The sequence below is a fragment of the Periophthalmus magnuspinnatus genome, chromosome 8 (assembly GCF_009829125.3).
Source record: "Periophthalmus magnuspinnatus isolate fPerMag1 chromosome 8, fPerMag1.2.pri, whole genome shotgun sequence".
NCBI lineage: Eukaryota > Metazoa > Chordata > Actinopteri > Gobiiformes > Gobiidae > Periophthalmus > Periophthalmus magnuspinnatus.
In genome coordinates, this window is record NC_047133.1 from 7,103,580 (window position 1) to 7,130,164 (window position 26,585).

A 26,585-nucleotide genomic window follows, 5' to 3' on the forward strand; every position below is an offset into this window, starting at 1 on the left:
CTAGCTCCCCGGCAGGACAGGGTCAGACAAGTGCTTCTGGAGGTCCTGTTGCTCTGTGCAGGTGAGGGAGGGGAGGGAGGGGCGACGTGGAGGCTGCAGTGCCACGGTATCGCCACCGGAGGGCGAACAGGCTTCAGAGTCCCTGGGTTTGCGTTGCAGATCTGAGTCTGGGCTCTGAGGAGACACAAGCAAAATATGACAATATTAAAGAGAGGGTATTTTACTTCTACGGGGTCTTAACTGTAAAAGATAACATATTTAGATCACCATGTTTAATTTTATTGTTTTGAAAATATTCAGCCAAAACATATTCACATGTTTTATAAGCTTTTGTTTTTGACGCTGTGAGTTTCCCCTCCCTTTGCTCTCCGCGCTAAGCCACTGGAGAATTTTATGGAGAATTGTCGTGTGGGAGCATGGATGATGTAGGTTTGTGGGCGGAGCCTAGTACAGGCTTGTACTGAGGGTTAAGAGAGTTAGGGCCTGGGAGAGATTGCTAAAATACTGCTAAATATTTGTATGGATGATATGAAATCTCTTCTGGCACGTTTTTGATGAGGAAACAAATTTGCACAATACCTCTTCTATAAACATCTGTGTCATCAAATGAAATATGACTGAAGAGTATTTATAGAGCACAGTTTGAACAAAAGTAATTCAAAGTGTTCCTCAGAACAAGAAAGGTCCATTAACAGAAGAATGCATTAGTCAAATCAGCTCTGTAATATGAATGGTCCATTAGCACATAAACACAGTTCTTCGGCGTTTATAATGTCTGGCGGCGTGTGGTATTCACTTTAATAAAAAAGTTTTCATATTATGAGTTAAAATAGTTTTTATAATATAAATAAAGAGTTTTAAATAGTCAAATCCATCATCACAGATGACAGTAACCTCATGCCACATTGATATGGGCAGTGATCAGGAACTAAATAATCTCTGTTTAGGAATAGGTTAAAATATGTCTGCCTGCGTCGCCATGTCTGTTTTGTTTGGGAGCTTCACCTTTAGCTCCGTCCAAATGACAATGCTGTGCTGTGATTGGTGAACAGCGTTGAGCCTGACTAGATGGATTCCTGTGAACTCACAAACATCATGAGACTGCGTAAGTTTAGATAGAGCTCTCCCACCTGCACATTCCCCGACTGCAAAGTGGCTGTTGTGAGCACAGGGGGCGCTCCAGAGCCATACAGGGGGGTGGGACGAGGCGGAGTCACGGCGTGAAGGGGTGGAGTCACAGCACTGTACGCCGGAGGAACCATCTGTCTCTGCAGCAGCTGGAGGATCACGGTGATGTCTGCGGTCATTCGACTCTCCAACCTGGCAACCGCACAGAGGACAGGTGAAACAAGGCTGAACCAGGACTAGACCAGGACTAAACAATGACTACACCAGGTCTAAATCATGGCATCAAAAGTTTCAAAGGTTTGGATTTTGACATACTGCTCCCATCCAGAGCCATGAGGGGAGCAGTGTTTGATCTTAAAACCACCCAGACGATGACCTTTGAACCTTTTGTTACTATGGAGAACTCCTGGATGAATGAAGGATTATAAACCAGGACTGAACTGAAATATACAAGCACCAAACCAGGACAAAACCAGGTTCTGTGACTGGTGTACATCAAAGAGGCTTCAAGCACAGAATAGTAGCCATGTTTACATCCGCCCCAGGGCAGCTGTGGCTCCAGAGCAGCTTAACACCAGAACGCCAGTGTAATCACTCATTCATCCAGATATAATCCATTGCAAAAAAAAATTCTAATATTTTTTTGGCTTGTTTTGCCCATGTGTCCTGTTTCTTTTCACACCTGTCTTTGGCATAGGAAATACGGAGGGGGAGGGGCTTCATGAAGGGGGAGGGGCTTAACAGAGGGAGAGGCTTCGCCGTAGAGATAAAAAGCTTTGAATAAACAGCTTCCAACTTTCAGGAGAGGTGCCATGCTGCAGAGAGGGGGTATAGCTCAGTGGTAGAGCATTTGACTGCAGATCAAGAGGTCCCCGGTTCAAATCCGGGTGCCCCCTGGAAACAAAAGTTTTTAAATCATCTGTGATTATATGTTTCCTCTATGTGTGTGAGAATTTGTTTGACCCACCAGATCTGAACAAGGATTATGGACTGTATGTATAAATGAACATGGTTAACCTGCTAGCCACTGTATTCCAAATAGGAGGTGACTGTGGGCACACCTCTGGCTCCCGTTCACTTTCTATTGACAAACTCAGCCCTCCCTCTTTGGTTGCTATGATAATCATGGTCAGAATTCCAAATACATAATTCTGCTCTAAATTTGCCCCTATAACTGCTTGCCTCAATGAGCTTCACTTGACTGGAGCTGAACTCTATGAGTGACGTCACACTCACTTAGTCTGTTTCTTTGTACAGTCTATGGGGAGGCTCACCTGTTGAGCTGTGACTGCAGCAGCTCCAGGCGAGACTCAAGCTCACTGGACCGGTCCTGACCTGGGTACAGTCTAGTCCGAGCTATGCTGAGACGCCGGGGGCAATCTGAGAACTGAGAGGGTCTCCGCTCAGGCCAGTAACCATAGAGACCAGGGACAGAGAGGGGAGGGGCTGCTGCGGAGAGAGAGAGACTAAATTATTCAAACCAACTCAGAAGAAGAAAAAATGGACTGTCCCTGAGTTTTACTGTCTTAAAAATGTGAAAAGTAGAACTAGTTAATTTTAAATGTTTGCTGTGGTCCAAAGTTATTCCTCCCTTACCTTATGCATTCAGAGCATCCTAATTATTCACCGCACTGTACTGTTAACATCAACTAGCATGCAAACGGCACACTTTATAATTATCACACTTTATAATTAGACAGAGACAGCACACAGTGGACTTATTTTGACCTCAAGAGCTGCTTATAGAATATATCTGTACTAAAACACATTTTACTTGAATACATTCTTGTACCTGTGTATGGCGCCCCCTGGAGGTCGACAGGACGAGCTGCAGAGGGGCCGCTGTGCTGCCTCGGGACCACCACCGGGGGGCAGTCTCTGGTTCTGGTTGGGTACAGCTCTGGTTTACTCTCGTCCTCATCACTGGACTGAGAGCAGAGGCTGTCACTGCTGCACTGGTCGTCCCAGCGAGAGGAGGGGGGGAGGGGGTGAGAGGAGGGGTGAGAGAGGGGGAGGGCGGAGGGGAGGGGGGTCTGGGGGCAGTGGTCAGGGCTTGGGTCTTCTCTGTCCATTCCGTCTGAGGAGACAAGACATCCACAGTTTCCAAAAACTCAAATTCATAGACGTTTGGAAGAGCATCTGACACATCACACCATCTGCAGATTAACTAGATACATTTGATCTGTCTTTCTAATACTACTACAGCAAAAGAGGAGGATGAGAGGGCATCTGACACACAGGGATACAGGAGTGTGAAAGGGCATCTGACATAGGAATAAGGAAGGAAGGTTGGATAGCATCTGACACACAGGGATATATGAGGATGGGAGGACCTCTGACACACAGGGAATAAATGCAAGAAGATAGAGGGCATATGATGCACAAGGATATATACAGGAAGATGGGAGGGCATCTGACACACAAGGATACTGTGTTACCTGGGCGGTTCCTTCGGCGCAGAGATCTCCGGTGGTGTTTGTGTCTGGTGAAGTCACACTCTGAGGCGGGGGCCGAGGGGAGGTCCACACCGTCTGCCTGAAACAGAACAGAAACATCGGCACACTAGAATGTTTCTAGTTTAAACTGAGCTGGAGGACTCAGAGAATTCTGTGGTGTAATTTAATGTTAAGTGTTAAATTGCAGATTTGTTGAACTGGGCTGTGTCTGAATGTCTCCCCCAGTCCCTGACCCCTCATTCTCTCCACAGCCCTGCACTGTTTATCATCTCTATAGTGGCCTCATTCACAGAGCGATTTGGACACGTAAATCACTACAATCAGGTCGCATGACTCTGGCGTTTGGGTGAAGAAAACGGCACTAAACTCTGATAAAACTTGATTTCTGTCATAAATAGTGAGATTGGACTGGCACATGAGTTTTTATGGACTAATAATAATCATCAAGTTTTTGTCAAGCTGAATCTCACGTAAACAGACTAGATTATTCAGATTTTGCCTGAGATGTGGAAATTCTCGCTCTTTTAACAGCCCAAGCTAAGGTATGCGGCTAACGCTAGCACCTTTACACCATACCAGTTTATTTCTTTTTTTTCATAATCAGGATCAACAGTGCAATAAATCAGAGCTTCTATCTACTTCATGAAGTCATGCTGTGTACAGTTAAATCAGACCTATTCTGCAAAATTGACTTTTAACCATGTTACAGTTGTTTCTTCTCATTGAGCATCTGAAGTTGTTGCTGGAGTGATTCATGTTTAACTAATCTTTAATCACTTTTCTTCAGGACGCCATATTGCAGTTCTACACCTGTTTTCACCTCCACTGGTACACGCCCACTTCTCTGTACTTACTTTTTTCTTAAATGGTGATACTCATAGTCATTTTGGTGTTAATGAATTTAAAAAAAAATCATAGTTTTAGATGAATATTAATTATAACTATATAGCAGACACAAGCAGTTATTTTGAGTTTATATTTTGTTTACTACATATGTGTCATTCATAGTGGTGAGGCCTTCAAGGAGAATCTACAGTGTAAATAATCATGGAAATAAAGAAGACACAGAAATGAAAAAGTCTGTCCAAAGTTTTGCCTGGTCTTGTATATTTTTTAGAATAGCTTGCAGCAGTCCAAACGTATTCACTTTCACAGCTGGCCCTCTTCCAGATGCTCATTAATATGCCCATGCCTGTGTTTGGTGCTCACATCTCGGAGGTCGAAGGTGATCTCCAGGTTTGTCCAGAACAGTTGGGCGAAGTCGGGGTACATGTCCAGGACCTCCAGCAGCTCGTCGCGTTGGATCTTATGGAGATCGCAGTAGGTCAGAGCTCGGACATCTGCGCTGGACTTACCCGGGCGCCCGAACACGCTCACCGCCTCGCCGAAGATGTCGTTCTTACCTACCACCAGGAGGCAGTAAGAGAGTTTAGAAGATGATGGGGGATTTTGTCTATGTGTGGAAAACGATGAAAGCAGCCCAGTCTTAATCTTCAAGTTCAGAAAATCTACCAATGTTGTTAGCAGAGAGCAACTGGGTCCCAGATACTCACACACATGGAGGGGCTGTTTAAATGAGGCTCAAAACAATAGTTTCTAGCATTTATTAATTGTGTAGTGAAGGTAATTTCAGTTGGAAAGGGAGATAGGAGAGGCTGTAGTTGGCAGGAATGTGGGGGTTAAATTCGGGTTCATATGATAAGTTTAAGATTAAGATTAATACCAGATTTTTGTTGTGTTAAAAATGTGAAAAAGAGAACTACTTCATTTGAAAGACTTTGTAGGTATCCAAAGTTATTCCTCATCTATCTTATGCATTCTGAGTATCCTAATTATTCACCAAAATTAGTTTATAGGTGCCTTTCACAACTGGCACGCTAACTAGAAGTACTTCAAAAGTAGAACAGGTGCTGGTGTGTGAATATGGACTGACCCAAAATGGCGACCACGGTATCGTCCCTCAGGATCTCGATGGAGCCTCTGGAGATGAAGTAGAGTGCGGTGAGGATGTCCCCGCAGTGCACCAGCGTGTCTCCAGGGGGCGCGTGGGTGGTCTTGAAGCGCATGGCCAGAGCGCGCAGACAGCCTTTGTTAGCTCCTTTGAACGCGCGACAGTTCTGTAGAAGAGTCCTGTTCAGGTGCAGACAGATGTCGGCCTGGAGGCACTCAGGGAAGCCTTTCAGAACCTACAGGAAGACACAAGGGGGCAGTGGTGAGCTCAGAAAGTCACAAAGTCAACTTCTGAGAGCTCCCTTACCCTCTTGTATTAGTATTGGTGCGATTTGTGCATGTTTGAGAAATCTTTATCCTCCTGTATTCAAGATTTTTCTTTTTTTCTTTTTTGTTTTTCCTTGCCGAGAAGGAGGGTCTAAGGACAGGGGGCGCTCTTGGACAGTTACCCATTTGCTTGTTTTCTGTTGATTCATTTGCATGTCTGTTTCTGTCTGTTCTGTTCTCTCTGTTGATTAAATCAATTATCATGTTTGGCCCTCAGAGGCAACTGCTGATATGGGTTGTTTCATGTTTCTGACCGATGCCAAAACAGATTTTTGAGAAGCTCTGCCAATATTTAGAGGGCGATGTTATGGGGAAGATTTTGATCATCTCCTCCAAACTATATAATTTAAAATTTGTATATATGTAACTTTTCTGGTAGAGCATCCGCCACCTGGTTGTCTCCATGAAGTTGTTGGAGTTTTTTGTGTATTTTATAGTGAAATTCTTTGTCCGATTTTGTTTTCCCACATCCTAAGTTTGCAGTTGGTTTGAGCATCACAACACCGAGCTGCAAAAGTCAATCCTAAAAATCAGTATGGCCCTGGTCTCTGGTCACATGACCCCTCCAAACACAGAGCACAGCCTGCGGACAGCAAGTGTGTAAGGCATGGACCAGTTTTAGAACCAGGGCACACTCACCGCATTCATGTCGATGCCGTTGGTGTAGGACCAGGCGTGTTGGAAGTACTCCTCTAACCTCTGCCTCAGGGCTCCTGGGATCTGGTGAAACCGGATGAACTCTTTAACGCGGAGCATCTGTGTGTGGTACCGCGCGGTGCCCGAATACAAACGCTGGATAATGGCAGAGACATTACCGAAGATACTGGCGTACATCAGCGCTGTGAGGGACAGGAGAGGAGACAAGAGGGGTGGGCAGGAGGGAGGAGAGGTTAAACAAGTGTAGGTTTACAGATTCAAATGAACTGAAAAATTTCAGTAAAAATTCTGTGGTGTTAGTAACATTTCAGAGGCTGAGCTCAAAGATGTTAATTAGGTCCACAGACTGTATAAAGAAATGGACTCAGTGTCACCCATAGCTTTCGGCTCCGGTCAAATGAAGAAGTCATGTATCATAGCAACCAAGGAGCCAATCAGATGCGAGGCTGTTAAAGGTAACGTCCCTTCTTGCCTGCCCCTGTTTGGCAGGGGGCGGGCACTTAGCAATGCTGTCAATAAAACCTGTTGCTAACGCTAGCGGCCTATGGTTTGGTCTGAATGAAGTACACAAGAACAGGAGCTGATATCTGACAGAGCTTGCAGTGGTTGAGGTTGGACTCACATCCGATGAGCATGACGCAGATGGAGAAGATCTTCTCTGGGTTGGTGTTGGGCGACACGTTTCCAAAGCCCACACTGGTCAGGCTGCTGAAGGTGAAGTACAGCGCGGTCACGTACTTGTCTTTGATGGAGGGGCCCGAGCTCACGTCGCTGTCGTTGTACTGCTTCCCGATCTGATCCGCTAGGTTATCCAACCAGCCGATCCTCAAGCTCCCCACCCGAGCCGAACTGGTGCGCTCCATGTTACCGATGGCGTACCTACACAAGGGAGGTGTCAAAAGAGAGGGGAAGAGTCAGAACACACGAGGAGAGGAGTCAGAGCAGAGGGGAGGAGTCAATACATCTGCAGAGGGGTGGAGCTTAAGAAAAGGAAGGAGCCAGAACAGAGGGGAGGAGTCAATATTCCTGTAGAAGATGAGCCAAAGAAAAGGGGAGAGCACATACACCTGCAGAGGGGAGGAGTCAGAGAAGAAGGGAGGAGTCAATACACCTGCAGAGGGGAGAAGTTAGAACTCACACACCCACAAAGGGGAGTGGGAGGAGTCAAAACCAGGGCATTATAATAGAATGTTGTGGGGTAATCTGAAACCCAGTAATCTGGAAGGCAGCGCACAGTCACCCTGCTGAAGAAACTCATTTAGAATGCTTGTATCCCCCATCGTCTAGTGCTTCCTCACATCAGTCCAATACAGTGGCGGTTTTGAGGTTGTACGTACCAGATGCAGGCAAGCCAGTGAGCGATGAGGGCGAAGGTGCACATGAGCAGAAACAGCACCGCAGCGCCGTACTCCGAGTAGCGGTCCAGTTTCCTTGCGACACGAACGAGACGCAGCAGCCGAGCAGTCTTGAGCAGGCCAATCAGAGTGGTCGTCTGAGGCTGGAGGGGAATAGGGGGAATGAGGGGGAGAGAAATGGAGAGGGAAATGCAGAGAGCAGGGATCACAGACAGTTAACCAGGGACAAATATCTGCACATATGGAGATGAAGTAAAACATTAAACTGAGCCCCTCACCTCCTCGGAGCCTGACTGGAAGATGAGCAGGTCAAAGGGGATGGCAGCCACGATGTCAATCAGAAACCAGCCTTTGAAATAGTGCGTGGCAATCCTCCAGGGGGCGCTCACCACCTCGTCATTCTGATTCACATATGTCGTCCTGAAGTTTATCACGATGTCGACGATGAACATCACGTCTACAACCAAATCCACCACGTTCAGAGGGTTACAGGTGTAGCCACAGTCCCTCCTCCGCTGCTCTTCAACCTCGTTCAGGAGAAACGCTGCCGAGTACGGAGTGAAGACCGCCGTGTAGATGACGAGGAGGAGGATGAGCCAGTCCCACACGGCCTTAAAGGGGCTGTAGTGGAGCACGGTCCAGCGGTGGATACGAGGAGCCTGAAGTTTATACTCGGGGAGGACGTCTGCACCAAGAGACAAGACCTGGGAGAGAAGGAGGAAAGGCAGAGCACGGAAGACACTTACAACATAAAGCGGGGACGCTACACTTCTATGGGGTATTAACTGCTAACACACAACATATTTAGATCACCATGTCGCTCAAAACAATGCATTAACATGTTTCACATGGCAAGGCAAAGCAAGTTTATTTGTATACCACAATTCATACACAAAGTAATTAAAAGTGTTTTACAGAATAAGAAAGAGTCCCCCCTCCCATTACTCTCTGTGCTACATCACTCCCCCTTCAGAGCGCTATCACAACACAATCAGCTGCATCCCACTAATGAAACTACTGCACATCACATCAGGTTTGTCAAGTTGCTGTGTGCAGATTTGTATCATGTTTTTGTATATTTATGGAGAATTGTCGAGTGGGATCATGGGTGGTGTAGGCCTGTGGGCGGAGCCTTGTACAGGCTCATACAGCTAACTGTAAGGAGAGTTCGAATAGGGCAAAGGAGAGATCACTAGATTACTCAACCATGCATGGATGACATCTAAAACCTCTTCAAGCGTGTTTTTGATGAGGGAACAATGTTATAACATATACATTATACATTATACAACCTGCTAAAATGCTAAACCCTGTAGTGCCTTTTACACTACAATCCCCTCTGTCATTATCAAACAGAGAGGATTCTGGGAGCTGGAGTCTGACTTTTGGCTCAAACACAAATATTGATGCGTTTCATAATATGGTTCAGGGCAGAGCAGAGCCGCTAGCATTAGCACCTATGACGTCATGCTACGCTAACAATGCCTGACAATACACAGTTTATATGGTGTTTTATTCAAGCAAAGTTGTTGTAAAAAATTCTCTCCTGGTACAGATAATTTAGCTTAAATAAACCATACAAAATTATAATTCAGATCAAATATACCAAAAGATCCTTAATGATAATATAAAAAACAACAACAACAAATCAGTAATTACATAACTGAACAAAAACATTTGAATAAAAAGAAAGATGGAGGATCTACTCACGGGTTTGTTTTTAAAGCTCATGTTGTGCAAGAGTCAAGACCAGTACTAAACCAGTACTAAACCAGGACTAAACCAGGGCTAAACCGGGACTACACAAGGACTAAAGCAGGACTAAAGCGCTCATAGGTTATAGTCTGGCTTATGTTGTTTGGGATGACGGAGGAGAGAGAGAGAGAGAGGGCAGCGTGTCCTCTGTGGCCCTACCATGAACCAGGACTAAATCAGGACTAAACCAGGACTAAACCGGGACTAAATCTGGACTACACCAGGACTAAATCAGGACTAAAGTAGAACTAAAGATTAAACCAAACTGAACCGGGACTAAACCAGGTCTAAACGAGGTCTCAATCAGGACTAAACCGAACTAGAACCAAACCATGACTAAACCAGGACTGAAATAGGACTAAACCAGGACTATCACATGTTTTTCTCATCTCGTGCAGCTGCACTACAAACTAATGAAAGTGGTGGTGAGTAAAGGGGCAGCCCTCTCCCCCTCTCTCTCCCTCTCCCTCTGTTTCTCTCTCTGTACCCAACTAGAGGGAAAGAGAACCCTCTAGCTCTCTCTCTCTCCCTCCCTATCTTTCTCTCTGTCTTCTTTCTCTCTCTCCCTCTTTCTCTGTCCCTCCCTCCTTGTCTCTCTCCCTCTGTCTAACACTCTCTCTCTGTCTCTCGCTTCCTCTCTCTTTCTTTCCCTCCCTCTCTCTCTGTCTCTCTCACTCCCTCTCTTTTTCTCTGAGTGCATTAGCTCCAAAAGGCCAAGGTCACAGGCACCAACTGCTCGATAACAGCGCTGAGAATACCCACAATGCTCTGCTCCAAAACACGCACCCACAATCCTCTGCTACGGTCGAGCTAACTAAAACAACAACAGCAACCCACTCTAATCTTGATGTCGAACATGTGTAAGTGTGAATGGACTAAACCAGGCCTAGGGTGACACGGGCGCTCTTGTCTTTACACCTGGATGACATGGGTGACCTTCTCGGTGGCGTTCTGGGTGTCGTGAGTGTTGTGGGCGCCCTCGTGTACCTTATTGAGCCCTTGTGAGGGAAATCCATTCTCTGCACCCCTTCAGTGTCTCTGGGTGAAACCTGTCAGGAGAAGTGGGACCCATCTCCAGATCTTGGTATAGTCTTGGTCCAGACTACTGCTGGAGGATTTGACCTGGAGGGTTTGAGTTTTGTGGGTGCTCTCCTTGTTACCTGGGTGTCATGAGTGTTATCTGGGTGACCTTGAGTGAATATTTGGGTGATGTGTGTGAGCTTCTCGGTGGTGTTCTGTAGCGTTGTGGGTGCTCTTATGTGTGTGGATGGTGTTGTCTCTGTACCTGGGTGACGTAGGTGGCCTTCTCAGTGACGTTCTGGGTGCTCGTGTGTGTGGGCGCTGTTGTATCTGTACCTGGCTGACGTGGGGTTTACCTGGGTGACGTGGGTGACCTTCTCGGTGACGTTCTGGGTGCGGTCCTTGATCTTGCTGGGTGCTATGATCTCAATCTCGGTGGGGGAAGGAGGCCTGAGCCGGTCCGACCCGAATGACAGCGCCACCTGTGGAATCCGGCCCACAGTGCGGTGCCTCATCAAGTCTGAGTCAGAGGTCGAGTTCACAGTGCTGGGCTTCAAGTCTGCAACAAGAACCAGGACTGAACTGAGACTAAAACCAGGACTAAAACAAGGACTAAACCAGGACTGAAACCAGGTCTAAAGCCAAGACTAAACAAGGACTTAACCAAGGGCTAAACCAGGACTAAACTAGGACTAAACCAGACCTGAACCAGGACTAGTTCTGAAAAGTCTCTCACATTTCTTTTCTTGTGACAAAAGCCTGAGATGCTCTGTCCTCATTATGTTTAATTAAACCATTGTCCTTAATCACACTCACTCTCTGCACCAGAGCCACATTTTAATAAAGCCTCCGTCTTGCACATCCATCTCTGTCACGGGTCACACGAGAAAAATTCACGAGCCGTTCACCAGGGAACAGTTCATTAGACAGACAAGCCCCTCCTTATCTCAGAGCGTGAGACATGAAATACTGAATGTAAATATGACAGCTGGTACCACAGGAGGGGAGTACTCAGATATGTTCACGCTGTTACAATTACTTGAGTACTTTTCTAGCAGAATACATTTACTCATACTTGAATATTTTTATAACAGTACTCTTAGTGCTTGAGCAATATTTAGTCCAGTGTAACAGTACTCTAACCTGAGAAAAACCTGTGGTTCCTCTTACACCTGGACATGAGGCCAAGTGTCTAAAGTGAATTGAGCTTTATGTTGACAATATGAAATGATTTGAATTTGTGTTTCTTGCTCCTTTAGATATGATTTAGTTTGGCTCATTTTTGTGTCTGTTTGAAAATAGCACATTTTGTGATGTATTTATTTCATGTTTTGTCCTTCAAATTACATTCACCAAAAATAATAAATGTTGCCAAAAATCTTACAACTGCCAATCTGTGCCAATCTGCTTCTACCGGGCCAGGAGGGTGAAGTGTCTTGCCTAAGGACACAATTACAGTAGGCACTGGATGGAATTGGAATCGATCCTCTGACCTTCAGTGTGCTAACCACTTTAACATCATAAAACTCATCAGGACTAAACCAGAACTAAAGTAGGACTAAACCAGGACTAAACCGGGAATAAACCAGGACTAAACCGGGACTGAAACAGAACTAAACCAGGACTAAACCGGGACTAAACCAGGACTAAACAGGCACTAAGCCGGGACAAAACCAGGACTAAACCGAGACTAAACCGGGACTGAAACAGAACTAAACCAGGACTAAACCGGGACTAAACCAGGACTAAACAGGCACTAAGCCGGGACTAAACCAGGACTAAACCGGCACTAAACCGGGACTAAACCAGGCCTAGCCCGCACAGTAAAACTCACTGCTGGTGTTCCGATCCTCCGCGCTCCACTCCGCCCTCATTCCGTCGATGTCGTCCAGGGAGGAGGCTCGTCGGAGGGAGCGCACAGAGTCCCGCGAGCAGGAGAGAGAGCCACGAGCCAGGCCCAGAGACGGCTCCAGGCGGTCAGGGAGGGCGGGCAGGACGGGCAGGGTGGGGAGGGCGGGTAGAGTGGGCAGGGCGGGTAGGGCGGGTAGAGGGGGCAGAGGGGGCAGCAGAGAACGGCGTTTGGTGGAGCTCTGGGCGGAGGAGGGCTGGTCCTGTTCGATCAAAGCTTCGGTCTCAGACTGAACACAGCTCTCCTTCGATGGGATACGGAACTCCTTCAGGGGCACCTCCTCACTGTTGGGCTGCAGGTACAGAGGGAGGTACATAGGGGGTTACAGAAGAGGGTACAGAGGAGGGTAAAGAGGAGGATACAGATGGGAGTACAGAGGAGGGTACAGCGGGGGTTCAGAAGAGAGTACAGAGAAGGGTACAGAGGAGGATACAGAGCAGGATACAGATAGGGGTACAGAGGAGAGTACAGAGGGGGGTACAGTGGGGGGACAGACAGGGGTACAGAGGAGGGTAAAGAGGAGGGTACAGAGTAGGAATATCAAAAGTATTGTAAATTAGATACTAATTGATACTAAAACTAGTATCAAATCTAGATATTAATTTTTCGCAGGTATCGATACTAAAAAGTCACATCCACAGAAGTGAACTGTTCCTGAGGAGCTTTAGAATGATCTTGATCTGTGTATGACAGTTGTTTTACAGTGTAGTGTCTCACCGTGAGGTAATCGACCACGACGCCCTCAAACTGCTCCTTGGACAGACTGGGCCTCCTCATGGACCTGAGCACCGGGAACCGCATCTTCAACCGCCGACTGCGACCTGAGGCACAGGGAGGGCATCAGGGTTAAAACTTCTCCTTTAGCTCGGCCTAAGCTTCAATGCTGGTCTGTGATTGGTCCGCCAACAAGTGGGTGGGCCCTATCGCACCAGCGCTGTGTGTATGTGTTTGTGTGTGAGCGGGTGTGTGTGGGGGGGTGTATTTGTGTCTATGTGTGTGTGGGGGGTGTATTTGTGTCTGTGTGTGTGTGTGTGTGTGTGGATGTATTTGTGTCTATGTGTGCGTGTGTGTGGGGGGGTGTATTTGTGTCTATGTGTGTGTTTGTGTGTGTGTGTATGTATTTGTGTCTATGTGTGTGTGTCTGTCCCTCACAGTACAGCCAGCTCTGCTCCACTCTCTGCCTCAGGCCACACTTCTTCAGGTTTGGATCCAGCAGCTCCTGAAAGTCCAGGATGAACATGATGACCACGCCCTCCTCACTCTTCACCGGGATGATGTCCACCAAACAGGGCCTGCACGTGCCTATAGGGAGAGAGCAGAGGATGAGAGGAGGAGAGAAGTTGGAGTGGAGACACAAAGTAAGAAATGAGCATGGGCACGTTTCGGCTCCTACAACTCTCCAGTTCACTTTCTATTGAAAAAACACCCCTCTCTCTGTAACTGCTGCTGTCAGGTTCATCATTTTGGCTTTAAAATGTTTGTATTAACTTGCTCTACATGCTCTTGATGTTTTTGTTTCACTATTGTGTCTGTAAAGCAAGATAAGAAAAATTAATAACAGAAAAATCAGACGCCTTCTTTCCCCCGAGGTCACTCCCGCTAACGTTAGCAACAGGTTTGATTGAGAGTGTTGCTAAGCACCCGCTCCCTGCCAAACCAGCAGTGCGACTGGGAAGGGGCGTTACCATCAACACCCTCGCTACTGAATGACTCTTTGGTTGGTATGATGCTCGTACTTTGGTTTTCCAAATATGGAACTCGGCTCCAAATTAGCTGCTATAACTGCTAGCGTCGATTGGCATCATTTTGTTGGAGCTGAAAGATATGGGTCAAGATCTTTTTCCACATGTATGTATAATCATGTACAGTATAATCATCATATCACGATTAAGCTCACAAGAAACATTTTAAACACATTCAGGAAGATTAAAATCTGAGAGAAGACTGAAACCTGAACTAATCCAAGAATCCCATGTGTGTTTCAGAACATGTTTGTAGAGATCTAAACTACAGGGTTAGCAGCATAGACTGTATAAAGAAGTGGACTAAGTGAGTGTGACGTCACCCATAGAATTCGGCTGGCAGCAGCATTTACAGAGATAACGGCGACAATTTTTCAATGTAAAGTGAATTGGAGCCAGAGTCGATGGAGCCAAAAGCGCACCCATGTTCACTTCTTATTTGGAACGCTGTGACTATCAGTTTAGTTATGTCCATTTATATATACAGACTATGGTTAGCAGCTTTTACACAGAATAAGACCCCATGGAGACACAGGGAGGGCATCTGACACATTTTGCAATTTCTAAAGGTGATTCTATTGTCTATTGTCCTTCGCTCTCATGTCTAATACGAGGATCATAGACTACGGGCGACAGAGAGAGAAGCCAAACGAGCCTCTCCTTTGTCAGCTCCACTCTGCAATCAGCCCCACTAAATATAGACCACCGCGGATAAGACACAGGGACACAGAGACAGACAGAAGAGGGAAGGAGGGATGAGGGAGAGAGACACAGGGACACAGAGACACAGACAGAAGAGGGAAGGAGGGATGAGGGAGAGAGACACAGGGACAGAGACACAGACAGAAGAAGGAAGGAGGGATGAGGGAGAGAGACACAGGGGCACAGAGACAGACAGAAGAGGGAAGGAGGGATGAGGGAGAGACACAGGGACACAGAGACACAGACAGAAGAGGGAAGGAAAGATGGGAAAGAGAGAGACACAAGGACAGAGACAGACAGAAGAGGGAAGGAGGGATGAGGGAGAGAGACACAGAGACACAGACAGAAGAGGGAAGGAGGGATGAGGGAGAGAGACACAGGGACAGAGTCACAGATAGAAGAGGGAAGGAGGGATGAGGGAGAGAGACAGGGACACAGAGACACAGACAGAAGAGGGAAGGAGGGATGAGGGAGAGAGACACAGGGACACAGAGACACAGACAGAAGAGGGAAGGAGGGATGAGGGAGAGAGACACAGGGGCACAGAGTCACAGACAGAAGAGGGAAGGAGGGATGAGGGAGAGAGACACAGGGACAGAGACACAGACAGAAGAGGGAAGGAGAGATGAGGGAGAGAGACACAGGGACAGAGACACAGACAGAAGAGGGAAGGAGGGATGAGGGAGAGAGACACAGGGACAGACACACAGACAGAAGAGGGAAGGAGGGATGAGGGAGAGAGACACAGGGGCACAGAGACACAGACAGAAGAGGGAAGGAAAGATGGGAAAGAGAGAGACACAAGGACAGAAACAGACAGAAGAGGGAAGGAGGAATGAGGGAGAGAGACAAAGGAAAACTAATGAAGAGAGGGATAATAAGAGTGAGTTATTCAATGATGGTGGCACTTCTGGGTCCAACCAGAAACTTTACAGCTGATTTCTAGCTGTGTTACAGTTGCCTTTCAAAAGCATAAGTATTTACTATTATATGTAAATAATGTAGTAATAATCTACAATAACATAAGATTAACAGTGTGTACTGTATATCAAGTCTTAGCCTAGCCTAGCTTCCATAGACAGTATATATAAATACATAACTAATGTGCAAAATAATAGGAAGTGAGCATGGTCGTAAAGTGGTTCCTTCAAGTTCTGGCTCCAATTAATTTTCTATTGAAAAACTGTGCCCCCTCTTTCAGTAACTGCTGCTGTCAGGCTCCTATCTTTGGTCTTAAAATGTTCATATGAACCCGCTCTACATGATCCTGGGGTTTTTATTTCACTGCATCAAGATATGAACATTAATAACAGAACAACCCAGTGCCTGCTTTCCCCAAGGTCACTCTCACTAGTGTTAACAACAGGTTTGACTGACAGCCTTGTTGCTAAGTGTCCACCCCCGTCAAACCTACCTTTAACAGCCTTACTCCTGAATGGCTCTTTGGTTTCACGATCGGATTTTCAAATTTGGGCACTGGTTGCAGATTAACCGCTATAACTGCGAGCCTCGATGAGTTTCATTTGACTGCAGCCAAATGCGTCAATCAGCTGATGTGCCTGGGACCCGGAAGTGACATCAGACTTAACCATAATACGGAGCTCAACAGTGACTGCCCGCTCCGGAAGTGAAGTTTCTGTTCATTTTTCCCATATACCTTTCAAACGGTACCACGGAGGCTAACCAACTATGTGCTAACGAACATCCATAACGTAAGTCCAAAAAGAACATTCAAAACAAAAGATTCTGCAAAATGCTTTAATAACTTAATAACTTAACAGATTTAAATAAAAGTACAGCTCTTGTGCTCATTAGTTATCATGTAGCTGATTAGCCCTGACCTTTCAAACGTTTTTATTTTTTATTTTTGTAAAGTCTAAAGGAACCAGAGGCAGGCGCTGGTGAGCTACATAACTCAAAGCTCATGGAGGAATATGCTAATTTCTTGACACTGGGAGCGTTGCACACATGTCCACACACTGCACTCGGAGCCACTCGTGCTCTGGACAAACAGCTGACCGCCCACATGGTCACTACTGCACATGTATTTTTACAGTGTGTTTGACGTGCACAATTATGTTTTACAGTGTTTGTTGAGTGCAGCCGGAGCCCTCTGTGTGTTTGAGAGCAGCTCGTCTCCATGACAACGGCCTCATGTCCAAACGCTCCACAGGACACGGGCGGTCCAGCAGGCGTCCCATAATAACGCCACTGCAACAGACACAGACCTGTAGCACTCAGCGGAGAGAAACCCGGAGGAGAGGAGGATGGTATTACAGGGAAATAATAAAGAACAGTCAATCAGGAGAGAGATGGAGAGCGCAGGAGGAGAGGAAGAGAGAGGGAGAGAGAGAGGGAAGAGGGTGTGGGCAGAGGGGGCAAGAGAGAAACAGAGAGTGGGAGCAGAGAGAGAGAAAAGAGAGGGAGGGGGAGAAGTAGGGAGGAGAGGAGGAGGAGAGAAAAGAGGGAGAGAGCAGGAGGAGAGGGGTGAGAAAGAGAGAAAAAGAGGGAGAAAGAGGAGGAATGGAGAGAGAGAGAAGAGGGGGAGAGGAAGAGAGAGAAGGAGAAAGGGGGAGGGAGAGATAGAGAGAAAAGAGAGGCAAGTGAAAGGGGGAAAGACAAGAGCGATAATGAATCCTATCCTCTGGTTCTTACTGTGACTCTGATGAGGGCTGAGTAAAAGAGCAAAATAATGTTTTGCTACATAATTGGACCATATATTTTGTGGGAAAAAAAAAAAAAAAAAAAAAGAAAAAGGCTGCTAACCCTTTGGTTTAGACAAACATGTTCTGAAATGTCCCTGTGTGTCAGATGCCCTCCCTGTGCACTGCATGAGTTCATTTAGCAGTTCATATTTTAGTCGCTCAGATGTGAATGCTCCTGGAGCTGTCTACAATGTGAACTGTGAACAGAACAAAAAGAAAAAAGAAAAAAACAAAAACAAAAAGAAAATACCCTGTAACTTTTTGGAGGTGGCACATCACCTGCATTATCCCATGGAAATAGAAAGTTAAACCATACTTCAGAACATTCTCCATGGAGACAGATGTTTTATGCCATACTATGGAAAAGTATAAGAACAACATTTCCATGGAAACAAGCAGGGGGAGGCGTCCTCCAGGTCAGTCGTCCTCGGACTTTGCGAGTTCTGACTTGTACATAACACCTGGAACACGCCGCAATCTCAGAAATTCTACTGGGAATCTGGGATCTTTAAACTTTGATGTTCGACAGTTAGAATATTGATTGTGTTTGTGTTATTTGGCTTTAGTCGCTCGTCCACGTGCTTCTGTGAACCTGCTCCTGCACACTGAGCCTCTGCAGTTACAAATGTGCTGTTATGCTAATGATGACATGTACACGCCGCTAATGTCAACAAAAGCAGAAATCCGCTCCCAGACGTTGCTCCATTAACTGTGAAAGCAGTGACAGAGTCCAGAGCACGACATGAACTGAACTGGATCCTCTTTTTGTCTGATTTTGCACTTGAGTTTTTTTTTTTGTTTTTTTTTACTGTAATGTACTGGCCATAGTTTTTCCTGATTTGACATTGGAACAGGCATCCATTTTTAACTCAGAGATTATGTAATTTCGAGATCCGAGTTGCAACTGGAATGCAACATGTCTGGTTTATTTTTTGGCAAAAATGTTGCACAGTGGGGCTTTAAATTAAAATAATAATAATAATAAATAAATAAATATGAATAAAAAATGTAAATGAAATATATGGAAAAATAAAATAAAATAAATAAAAATGTGTAATAAAAGCAGGTGTATAGTGTGCTCATTCCTCCTGACCCTCTTTGGAGTAATACAGCAGCTCCACTTTACGCTGCTCGCTCCCGCGCAGTGCCTGAGCCAGCAGAGAGAGGGCGCTCTTCATGGTCCCGGGTCCCACCAGGAAGGGGCAGGTGCAGGGCTGCTGGAGGACCTCGGCACGAGTGAAGCCGAACAGCGAGCAGAACGCCTCGTTACAGAAGATGATGGCACAGCTCTTCATCTGAGCGTTGGCGATCAGGAACTTTCGGTCTGTGGACACAAATGTTACAGGTTAGGGCTTTAAAGTGGAACTAAACACTAATCCACTTTTTTGCTACTAAACTGGTGTTTTAATAATAGTATTGTCCATGTTTCCTAGTCATTTTGAACAATTTCAGTGACCCTGCCCCCCTCACCCTCCTCTTTAGTCCTCCAGACCCCGCCCCTCCTCCCCCTCACTCTCCCCTTTAGTCCTCCAGACCCCACCCCCCCTCCCCCTCACTCTCCCCTTTAGTCCTCCAGACCCCGCCCCTCCTCCCCCTCACTCTCCCCTTTAGTCCTCCAGACCCCACCCCCCCTCCCCCTCACTCTCCCCTTTAGTCCTCCAGACCCCGCCCCTCCTCCCCCTCACGCTCCCCTTTAGTCCTCCAGACCCCGCCCCTCCTCCCCCTCACTCTCCCCTTTAGTCCTCCAGACCCCGCCCCTCCTCCCCCTCACTCTCCCCTCCAGACCCGGCCCCTCCTCCCCCTCACTCTCCCCTTTAGTCCTCCAGACCCCGCCCCTCCTCCCCCTCACTCTCCCCTTTAGTCCTCCAGACCCCGCCCCTCCTCCCCCTCACGCTCCCCTTTAGTCCTCCAGACCCCGCCCCTCCTCCCCCTCACTCTCCTCTTTAGTCCTCCAGACCCCACCCCCCTCACAGATATCACAGCCGCTCAGACACATGAGATTCAACAAAAAATTAAATCCAAATCAACAGTTTGTCACAAGTGTCTCCAGCGGTTCTAAAAATATCCAGAGTGTGAGAAGAATGACGAGGGTCTGAGAAGAATGAGGAGGAGAGGGGAGAGGAGAGAGGAGGAGGAGAGGAGGACAGAGGAGAAATAAAGGGTGAGAGAGGAGGGGAAGAGAGAGAGGAGAGAGAGGAGGGGGAAGAAAAAAGAGGGGAAGAGAGGAGGAAGGGGGTGAGGTGAGAGGAGGAGAGGAGAGGAAGAGAAGAAGAGGAGAGTTTAAGGAGAGAGGAGAAGGGAGAGGAAGAGGGAACAGAGGCAGAGGAGGAGAGGAGGAAGAGAGGATGAGGGGGTGAGGAGGAGGAAGAGAGAGGAGGAGGAAGAGGAGAGAGGGGAAGAGAAGAGGAGGGGGTGAAGAGAGATAAGGAGAGGAGACGAAGAGAAGAAGAGGAAAGGTTAAGGAAAGAGGAGGAGGGAGAGGAAGGGGGAACAGAGGAGGAGGAGGAGGGGGAAAGGAGCAAGAGAGAGGAGGAGATAGGACGAGGAGGAGAGGAGAGAAGGAGAAGACAAGAGGAGGAGGAGAGGAGGAGAGACGAGAGGTGGAGATAGAGGAGGAGAGGAGGAGGACGAGACGAGGAGAAGAGGAGGAGGAGAGAGGAGAGTCTACAGTCGCAGCTGTCTACTCCACAGCTCACACCTTCACACCTGTTACTGCATAACAACAGGCCCATTTCCACTTTGGATCGGTACTGTCCCGTCGTACTGGCCCGTTTGAGGGTCTGACGCCGGATCAATGCCTCTAACAAGAGCCAAACCCAATGCATTTCATAAAGAGAGACTGAAATGCCGTGTAGAGGAGCAGAAGAGTGAAATAACTAGAGACAGACCAGCACATCCCAACCCAAATATGAGCCTTAAATCTCCAGCAGAGGGCGATACTTTGTTTGGGACGAGGTTTATTTGAACATGTTAGCACAAAGACAACACTAAACAAAACTTAACTACGCTGCTGTTTTATCCAGTCTGAAGTAAAACAAGGCTGTGGATGAGCTTGTGCTAAATTTGTGGAAATAAACTAAATCAACAATCCACCTGCAGATGGACCATCAGCTGCTCTGGATTCTAAACAATCGGTAACAGCATTGGCCACGAAAAACCCACACAGGCCAATCTGAACACAGAAAAAGTCAATGATGGAATACTGGAAATTTTGTAACTCTTAGCTATGTCTCACAGCTCCACAAACTGTGAAATACGAAAGTCTTTTTGTGAAATGCTGAGATTAGTCTTATGATTAAACAGTACAATTCAGTTATGAGGAGGAGAGAGGAGGAGGAGGAGGAGATGTGACAGAGAGGAGGAGAGAGGAAGAGATGTGAAGGAAAGGAGGAGAGAGGAGGAGATGTGACGGAGAGGAGGAGAGAGGAGGAGAGAGGAGGAGAGAGGAGGAGATGTGACGGAGAGGAGGAGAGAGGAGGAGAGGAGAGGAGCAGCTGTCTTTTCTAAATCTGAAGACGGTGTCTCAGAATTTGATCTTTAAACGTGACCAGATATAGAAACTTTATAATAATGATTAATGACAATACACCACTATTTTAACAAACATTTGAACAATGAAAGTAAAGACACTTCTGAAGAGATTTCACAAAAACACAAGTTGAATAAGTGGAATGATATTCCCAAGGAGACTTGTAAAATATAAATCTACAAAATATAAAATATAAACCTATAAACGTGACGTCCTCAGTCGGCTTCTATGTCACAAATAAAACTCGAACATTATGTAAATATGAGGTTCATAATCAAAGGCTTATTTTCAGAGCAGAGGCCTGTGGAGCACCAGACCAGACAGACGCTAACACACACACTTACACACACTCAGAAGCCTGTGCAGCATCAGACCAGACACACACACACACACATGTACACACACCCCAACACATGTACATATATACACACACACTAACACACACTCAGAGTCCTGTGGAGCAGAGGCACGGAGCAGGCACACACTCACATGTACACACACATGCACACACATACACATTCATACACATGCTAACACACACACACACTCAACAGCCTGTAGAGCAGAGGCCTGAACCAGACTAACAAACACACACACACGTACACACATGTCACATGCTCAAACACTTAGAGACCTGTAGAAAGCAAAACACTACCACACACTCACACCTACAAACACACAAACATACACTCAGATTCCAGTGGAGCAGAAGCCTGAACCAGACACACGCATAGACAGGCATATAAACACACACACACATACACACACACACACACACTCAGATAGGCATGTAAACACATGCACACAGACATACACACACACTCAGATAGGCATAAAATCACACACACACACAGAGTCCTGTGGAGCAGAGGCCTAGAACAGTCACAGTCCTGATGACTACCAAAAACACACATCTACACACATGCACACACACATACACACACACACACTAGGGCTGAAACTAATTATTTCATTAGTCGATTAGTCAAACAATTATTTCTGTTGCACACAGAGACTTTTTAAACACATTTCAAACAAATAAAGGTTCAAATCTGGCGACTGAAGGCCTCTAAAAAGAGAATATTTACATTTATAGGTCTAACACACACACAAAACACACACATACACACATGCATACACAGAGACGCAAAAACACACACATGCATACACAGACGCAAACACACACACATGCATACACAGAGATGCAAAAACACACACACATGCATACACAGAGACGAAAACACACACACACACATGCATACACAGAGACGCAAAAACACACACACATGCATACACAGAGACGCAAACACACACACACATGCATACAGAGACGCAAAAACACACACACATGCATACAAAGACATGCAAACACACACAATTAAACACACACACATGCATACAAAGACATGCAAACACACACAATTAAACACACACACATGCATACAAAGACATGCAAACACACACAATTAAGCACACACATGCATATACACACACATGCACGCGTGCACACGCTCAAAGGCACAATCGCACATATGTCAGACTGTTGCTAAGCAGCTCCATGTGCCTGAGCCAGGCGTGCACAGACACACACGCACACTCTCACGTCACACTCCCTCGTGCATGGGACAACAGCAGAAAGGAGAAGTGAGTGAGTGGGAAAGTGAGCTGAAGATTTGGTATTTCTTGGAATTTATATGTAAAAAGGAGGAATGAACCGATATGGATAACAAGTATTTTGTGTTTAAATTAATTAATTATTTAAGTGTCTGCGTAACTGGTGAATGAATGTGTGTGTGAAACATAGACTGTATGTATAAATGGACATAACTGACCCGCTGGCCGCCTCATTCCAAATACGAAGTGAGCATGTGCACGCTTACGGCTCCATCGACTCTGGCTCCAATTCACTTTACATCAGAAAACTGTGGTCCCTCTCTCTCTGTAACTGCTGCTGTTAGGCTCATTTTGGTCTTAAAATGTTTGTATTAACCTGCTCTACATGATCCTGATGTTTCTAATTTTGCTATTTTGTCCGTAAATCAAGATATGAACATTAATAAAAGACAAATCAGCTGTCTCCTTTCCCTGAGGTCGCTCCTGCTAGCATTAGCAGCAGATTTGCCAAACCAACAATGCAGGCAGGAGGGGGCATGACCTTCAACAGCTTCGCGCCAGATTGGCTCTTTGGTTGCTATGATACTCGAAGTCAAAATTATAAATATGAAACAGGGCTCCAAATTCACCCCTATAACCGATAGCCTTGATGAGCTTCATTCGACTGGAGCTGAACGCTACGGGCGACATCACACTCACGTCTTTATACAGTCTATGGTGTGAATGGGTGAGTGGCTCCTTGATGTAAAATGCTTTGAGCCTTGAAGATAAAAAAGTACTGTATAAATAAAATTTGCCAAAATGCTCTTCTATTTCCATTTTTAATCATTAGTCTGTTTTCAATATTAGTATCATTATCGAAGAACCTGTATCAATATTGGCCGATACCGATACTGGAACTGGTATATCTCCCATACCTAAAAGTACACTGTTTACTAGTACTTTTTTCTGCATACATTGTAGTTTTCTGCATGAGCTCCTCCTGCAGGTGTAGTGTTATGAGTGCAGATGCGCAGAGATAGTAATAGTTCTGACTTTTTTTTTCAATCAATCGATGGGCAGCACATGTCTTTAGTGATGACAGCCCTACGCTGCATTAAGCTTGTTGTAGTATTTCCTCTTTTTATTGAATCTGGAGAAGGAGGATCTCAGAGGGTTCGTTCTACAGTGAGAGACCAAAGCTGAGGGGTCAAAGTTCAAAGGTCCATAGCGTCCAGTATGCAGATGTTTTGAGTTGTTGACAAAATAGGAGGTAATAAGGGCCACACTAAATATTAGAGTGTGAAACAGAGGCAGGTTTGAAGCAACAGATTGACATTAATAATTCATGATTGTGAGTGGAGCGTTTCGTAAGATGCTGTCAAAAACATGGCTCTGTGTGAGTGTCCAGACGAGGCCCTGGTCCTGTACCCACTCCACACAAAGACACAGAGAATATGTCTGAGGAGGAAGGATAAAAACTTCACTTTACTCATTTAAGTGATGTCTAAAGGTCAGGGGTCAGCTTGAGTCTTTATAAATCACCTATTGTGCTTGTGTGTGCTCTATAGTTTTAATTTCTGACACCTGTGGATCATTACGTTGTATTTTTGACATTTCAAATCGCAATATTCATCTAAGACGACTTGATAAAAGAAACAGGTCCGTTGACTTCTGAATTAGAAAACTCTGAAAAGTCCAGTTTCCAGAACAGGGCTGATTCAAACTTCCTGTGCCCGATTTTCTTCCCATGTATTTGAGTAAAATATGTTTTTCCCCAGTACAGATCTATTGGATAAGCAGCTCTTGAGGTCAAAATAAGTCTGCTGTGTTCTCTCTACATCTAATTATAAAGTGTGTCATTGTCCAGTTATCAGGAAGTGCTTATTAGCATGTTAGATGTTGTTAGATTTACCGTCATAGTAAAACTCCACTCTGGTTTCTGAGAGATGTGAAAAGTGCTTATAAACTCATCATGGTGAGTAATTAGGATGCTCTGAATGCATAAGGTGAGTGAGGAATAACTTTGGACCACTGCAAACTGTTTAAAATGGGCCAGTTCTGTTTTTCATGTATTTAAGGCTTTAATCTTGTGTTTATCCAGAGAAATGCAAAGGTCAAATGTATGAGATCAGAGACAGAGAGGACAGCAGTGACACAGGATGGGCTCAGTGCACTGTGTGGGTTTACATTACAACAAAACTTATATTATATAAAAATTAACAAAACAATATTAAAAACTCAATCTTATATCAAGATCATTCAGAATGTGGACTAAACCAGCATTTTAAATCAGGACTAATCCAGGTCTAAACTAGAACTAAACCAGGACTTAACCAAATCTAAACTAAAATTAAACTAGTTCACAACCCACTCAGGAATTACCCATGTACTTCAACAGAACTAAACCAGGACTAAAGCAGAACTAAACCAGGACTATCAGTACAGGTCTAAAATTAGAAAGGACTAAGCTGAGACCTAACAAGGTCTAAAGCAGGACCAGGAATAAAGAAACCAGGTCTAAACATAGTCTAAATTTGGACTAAATCATAACTTAAACCAGAACTTAAACCAGAACTAAAACTAAACCAGGTCTAAACCAGGACTAAACCAGGTCTAAAACTGGTCTAAACTGGGTCTAAACCAGGTGTACATATAGTCTAAATCAAGACTAAACCATTTCTAAACAAGGGCTAAACTGGGTCTAAAACAAGACTAAACACAAGCTAATTAAGGACAAAACGAGGTTTAAGCCTGGGCTAAAACGACAACTAAACCAGGTCTAAACAAGGACTTAAACGTAGACTAAACCAGAATTAAACCAGGCCTAAACCAGGTATAAAGCAGGACTAAACCACTACTTAAACCAGAATGTAAACAGCTTTAATTAAGAAGGAATGACCAAGGCCTTGAACCAGGACAAAACCGGGACCTAAACCAGGTCTAAACCAGTTCTAAACCAGGTCTAAACTTTGTCTAAATCAGGACTAAAATCGACTTGAATTACCTGCTCCCTGCTCCTTTCTGTCTCTGGGGACTTTGGAGAAGCTGTTACTATGGAGGTACAAAACAACATCGATTCTTACGATTAAAAACGATAATAAATGTACTTTTTATGACCCAAACCACTTCGCACATGCTCAGTCCGACGCCACAATTAAACTACAGCCTCGCAAAAACAAACGAACCGCGATCTATTTATCGACTTTAAAATGGTGCTTTAATCATTTGTCCGTCCAATTTAAACCCAAGTGACGCGTAAAGTCGATAAAGACGCGCACAAAGTGAAAGTATAAAAATAATACGAGTAATACATGAAGAATATATAATTGAAAATGATTTAAAATAAGAAAAAAACACGGCATACTCACTTTGCTCGTCGAACTTGCGGATGATGGTGTCCAGGTAGGTGTTTTGGAGCGCCACATGACCGCGGCGCACAGGCATTTTTCGGCTCTGGAACAGCTCCGGCCCGGGGTCATGAACCGAAGGCTTTAGACGCTATAAAGCAATCGATAAATATTTAAAAATGCAGCCGATTAATCTTTCACAAGTGGATTGTAGTGTGCGTAGCCGTGCGTCAAAAGTCTGTGGCGAAGAGGAGACCTAAGCGCGCAGATGAAAGGTGAAAAAAGTCAGAGATATTAAATAAAAGTGAGTGTTGTTGTGGAAAATGTCAAATGTCTCCTCGCTGGGACTTGTTGATGGTGTCGTTGGAGAGTTTTGAAGCGTAAAAAAAAGCACCGTGCGTCGCTCC

At 45.5% G+C, this 26,585-nt stretch overlaps 1 protein-coding gene and 1 non-coding gene across 2 annotated transcripts; one reads left to right on the forward strand and one right to left on the reverse strand.

Annotated features, from left to right (window-relative positions):
- On the reverse strand, window positions 1–26,277 carry kcnh6a (potassium voltage-gated channel, subfamily H (eag-related), member 6a). The gene is made up of 16 exons (XM_033970906.2): window positions 26,200–26,277; window positions 18,800–19,030; window positions 13,710–13,859; window positions 13,275–13,378; window positions 12,483–12,849; window positions 11,005–11,207; window positions 8,152–8,577; window positions 7,856–8,016; window positions 7,141–7,397; window positions 6,501–6,700; window positions 5,518–5,770; window positions 4,794–4,987; window positions 3,567–3,663; window positions 2,403–2,574; window positions 1,131–1,320; window positions 1–174 (listed from the first exon to the last, which is right to left on the reverse strand). The coding sequence occupies exons 1-16, from the start codon at window positions 26,273–26,275 to the stop codon at window positions 1–3; spliced, it is 3,255 nt and encodes a 1,084-aa protein (XP_033826797.1). The 5' UTR covers window positions 26,276–26,277.
- trnac-gca (transfer RNA cysteine (anticodon GCA)) lies at window positions 1,953–2,024 on the forward strand. The gene has a single exon. It is a non-coding gene; the product is annotated as a tRNA-Cys (tRNA).
- Window positions 26,278–26,585: the final 308 nt, after the last annotated feature.

Excerpts from the sequence above, each read along its gene's own strand:
- kcnh6a (XM_033970906.2), bottom strand. The coding sequence starts at position 26,275 with ATGCCTGTGCGCCGCGGTCATGTGGCGCTCCAAAACACCTACCTGGAC. Across the intron at positions 11,208-12,482 it reads GGAGGATCGGAACACCAGCA|ACTTGAAGCCCAGCACTGTG; the intron begins GTGAGTTTTACT and ends TTCTTGTTGCAG. Across the intron at positions 2,575-3,566 it reads GCGCCGAAGGAACCGCCCAG|CCCCTCCCCTCTCTGTCCCT; the intron begins GTAACACAGTAT and ends TCTCCGCAGCAG.